General features: G+C 47.2%; 1 protein-coding gene across 1 annotated transcript; it reads left to right on the top strand.

Annotated features, from left to right (window-relative positions):
- Positions 1-1,654: 1,654 nt before the first annotated feature.
- Positions 1,655-3,756, top strand: LOC141123730 (E3 ubiquitin-protein ligase TRIM39-like). The gene has a single exon (XM_073612072.1). It carries the CDS (start codon positions 1,676-1,678, stop codon positions 3,260-3,262), a length of 1,587 nt encoding a protein of 528 aa, XP_073468173.1. The 5' UTR covers positions 1,655-1,675; the 3' UTR covers positions 3,263-3,756.
- Positions 3,757-4,405: the final 649 nt, after the last annotated feature.

The following is a 4,405-nucleotide window of genomic DNA, read 5'->3' on the forward strand; positions in this document are numbered from 1 at the left end:
ACCATTATTTTCCAGCACTGCCTTAACCCTCTTGGGCATGGAGGTCACCAGAGCTTCACAGGTTGTCACTAGAGTCCTCTTCCCCTCCTCCATGACGACATCACGGAGCTGATGGATGTTAGAGACCTTGCGCTCCTCCACCTTCCATTTGAGGATACCCCACAGATGCTCAATAGGGTTTAGATCTGGAGTCATGCTTGGCCAGTCCATCACCTTTACCCTCAGCTTCTTTAGCAAGGCAGTGGTGGTCTTGGAGGTGTGTTTGGGGTGGTTATCATGTTGGAATACTGCCCTGCGGCCCAGTCTCCAAAGGGAGGGGATCTGCTTCAGTATGTCACAGTACATGTTGGCATTCATGGTTCCCTCAATGAACTGTAGCTCCCCAGTGCCGGCAACACTCATGCAGCCCCAGACCATGACGCTCCTACCACCATGCTTGACTGTAGACAAGACACACTTGTCTTTGTACTCCTCACCCAGTTGCCACCACACACGCTTGTCACCATCTGAACCAAATAAGTTTATCTTGGTCTCATCAGACCACAGGACATGGTTCCAGTAATCCATGTCCTTAGTCTGCTTGTCTTCAGCAAACTGTTTGCGGGCTTTCTTGTGCATCATCTTTAGAAGAGGCTTCTTTCTGGGAGAACAGCCATGCAGACCAATTTGATGCAGTGTGCGGCGTATGGTCTGAGCACTGACTTGCTGACCCCCCACCCCTTCAACCTCTGCAGCAATGCTGGCAGAACTCATACGTCTATTTCCCAAAGACAACCTCTGGATATGATGCTGAGCACGTGCACTCAACTTCTTTGGTGGACCATGGCGAGGCCTGTTCTGAGAGGAACCTTTCCTGGTAAACCACTGTATGGTCTTGGCCACCGTGCTGCAGCTCAGTTTCAGGGTCTTGGGAATCTTCTTATAGCCTAGACCAGGGATATGCAATTAGCGGACCTCCAGCTGTTGCAAAAGTACAAGTCCCATCATGCCTCTGCCTCTGGTTGTCATACTTGTGGCTGTCAGAGTCTTGCTGTGCCTCATGGGAGTTGTAGTTCTGCAACAGCTGGAGGTCCGCTAATTGCATATCCCTATGATATACCATCTTTATGTAGAGCAACAATTCTTTTTTTCAGATCCTCAGAGAGTTCTTTCCATGAGGTGCCATGTTGAACTTCCAATGACCAGTATGAGAGAGTGAGAGCGATAACACCAAATTTAACACACCTGCTCCCCATTCACACCTGAGACCTTGTAACACTAACGAGTCACATGATACCGGGGGGGGGGGTGGCTAATTGGGCCCAAGTTGGACATTTTTACTAAGGGGTGTACTCACTTTTGTTGCCAGCGGTTTAGACATTAATGGCTGTGTGTTGAGTTATTTTGAGGGGACAGCAAATTTACACTGTTATACAAGCTGTACACTCACTACTTTACATTGTAGACAAGTGTCATTTCTTCAGTGTTGTCACATAAAAAGATAGAAGAAAAGATTTACATAAATGTGAGGGGTGTACTTACTTTTGTGATATACTGTATTATCTGTGTTCTTCTGTATAAAAGTTCCTATGACTACGTGTCTCAGTCTCAGCCCCTCCCTGTGTAGGAATGTACAGAACTGGTTATAATGAGTGTCAGATACTTTCAGTTTCATTTCTCTCTTCTGCTCTCAGCGATGGCGTCTGCTGATCTGAGGAAGGAACTGGAATGTTCCGTCTGTCTGAACATTTATACAGATCCTGTAACCCTGAAATGTGGACATAACTTCTGCCGGGACTGTATTGGTCGTGTGTTGGATAAACAGGAGGGGTCTGGAGGTTATTCCTGTCCTGAATGTAGAGAAGAGTTCCAGGATCGGCCTGCACTGCACAGGAACATAACACTACGGAACATAGTGGAGAATTTCCTGTCCACCCATCCAGATCAGGAGGAGTCCGGGGTCTTCTGTACTTACTGTATTCACACTCCTGTACCTGCTGTGATATCCTGTCTGCATTGTGAAGCTTCTCTGTGTGACAATCACCTGAGAGTCCACAGCAAGTCACCAGAACACGTCTTATGTGACCCCACCACTTCCCTGGAGAACAGGAAATGCTCCGTCCATAAGGAACTACTGAAGTATTACTGCACTGAGGACTCCTCCTGTATCTGTGTGTCTTGTTGTCTGATTGGAGATCACATCGGCCATAAGAAGGAATCTCTGGATGAGGCCTCTGAGATGAAGAAGAAGAAACTGAGGAATGTTCTGCAGAAACTGATGACAGAGAGAGAGGAGATGGAGAAAAGAGTCCAGAGTCTGCAGGAACACAGGAGGAAAGTACAAGGAGAAGCAGATGATGAAACAGAGAGAGTCACTGTCCTGTTCAGAGACCTCAGGAGACGTCTGGAAGATCTGGAGAATAGAGTCCTGAGGGAAATCTCCGGGCAGGCAGAGCGGATCTCCGGGATAATCAATGATCTGGTCCAGGATCTGGAAATAAAGAAGGAGGATCTGTCCAGGAAGATGGGGGACATTGAGGAGCTGTGTAACATGACGGATCCACTGACTGTCCTACAGGAATCAGACACAGGTGACTTGTGTGATACTGAGGATGGAGATGATGAGGACAGAGAGAGACATGATAAACTCCTCCATTATGGAGGGGATCTGGATGTGGGGGGGATCTCACACACATTACACACAGGTTTATCTGATATCATGTCTGGGGTAAATGTAGAGATGGGGGTTACAGACATATTACTGGATGTGAGGACAGCTGGTATTCATCTACATATATCAGATGACAGGAAAACTGCATCCTTCTCATCATATCAGAATCGCCCAGAAACACCAGAGAGGTTTGAGGATTATCAGGTGATGAGCAGTCAGAGGTTCTCCTCAGGGAGACATTACTGGGAAGTGGATGTCGGGGGGGCATGGTACTGGAGAGTCGGGATGTGTTACCCCAGTATAGACAGGAGAGGAGATCAGTCAGAGATTGGATATAATAAGAAGTCCTGGTGTTTGGAGAGGTGGGGGTGGGATAATCCGCTCTCAGTGATACATGACAGTAATAAGACCCCATTACCCGGCGATGTCTCCAGTAGGAGAGTCAGGATATATCTGGATTATGAGGCCGGGCGGATCTCCTTTTATGATCTGTGTGACCCGATCCGACATCTCCACACCTTCACCACCACCTTCACTGAGCCCCTCCATGCTGGGGTATATGTAGGATTTGGGGGACGTTGTATAAAAATATGTGGGGGGAATGAAAAGTGAGAGATCTGCCCAGAGACATCACAAGGTGGATTATCTGATTGGTGATTGGTGGAATACTCATCCAATAGGAGGAAGCAGAGGACAGGAAACATGAGTGATTTATTTATAAAGCTGCAGGTTCCGGGGCCGTCATCTTCATCCTAAACCTCACTTCACTACCTAGTGTGTCACTGACCAGGAACAAGCATGCAGGAGGTCAGATTGTTCAGCCTTCACTGGCTGCATGCTTGTTCTGGGTCAGTGACACACTACATAGTGTAGCCAGGATCAGGATGACGGCCCTGGGGTCTCCACCATCACTGTCTATCTATAGAAGAAAGGGGTATTTTCAGCTTTGGATGGAGTGGGGGAGGATTAGAACCTCTGTCAGATTTTTTTTCTGCTATCTGGGGCTCCATTAGAGAGATTTCCCCTCACTTCCTGTTCCTGTGACAACATTTCCACAGACAGGAAGTGAGGGGAACTCTCCAACAGCAACACAGACAGAAATAAAAATCCTTTTCTTTAGTAGAGTAGGGGAAGGATTAGAACCCCTGTCAGATCTTTATTTCTGTCTGTGTCCCTCTTGTAGATTTTCCCTCATTTCTTGTATGATAAAATGTTGTCACCAGGACAGGAAGTGAGGGGAAATCTCTCTAATGGAGCCCCAGATAGCAGTAAAAACCTGACAGGGGTTCTAATCCTCCCCCACTCCATCCAAATCTAGAACAATAGGATTTGTCTAGACACACACTTTAATATCCACAATGAGAATTCCTACATTTCTGTCCTCACAGGTTCCTTTACATGACCAATCCATGAATCTGTGATTGCTCCTCCCCCTCACTGTGATTGGCTGTGATGATTGTCACTATGAATACAGCCAGTGCTAGTCTTGTTCCTATTGGTTATGATGTGGAGGGGGCGGGGATTGTGGTGGGGGTGGGGTAATGTGGAGAGGTGACGGGGGAGGGGTATACAGTCTCAGGAAGTGGAAATCCTCGGCTCTGTAAATGGGAATATTGATCAATGATTGGATATAGATATAACAATCAGACAGATCGGACTATTACTAGTATAGCACAGACCCGATACAATAATCCGGAGTTGCGATACAACCACCTTTTGGGTGGAGCCTCTGACTGTGACGTCATCACGCTCGTT

This window comes from Aquarana catesbeiana, linkage group LG01 (assembly GCF_042186555.1).
Source record: "Aquarana catesbeiana isolate 2022-GZ linkage group LG01, ASM4218655v1, whole genome shotgun sequence".
Taxonomy (NCBI): domain Eukaryota; kingdom Metazoa; phylum Chordata; class Amphibia; order Anura; family Ranidae; genus Aquarana; species Aquarana catesbeiana.

What these genes read in the sequence shown, in the direction of transcription:
- LOC141123730 (XM_073612072.1), top strand. Translation starts at nt 1,676, where the DNA reads ATGGCGTCTGCTGATCTGAGGAAGGAACTGGAATGTTCCGTCTGTCTG.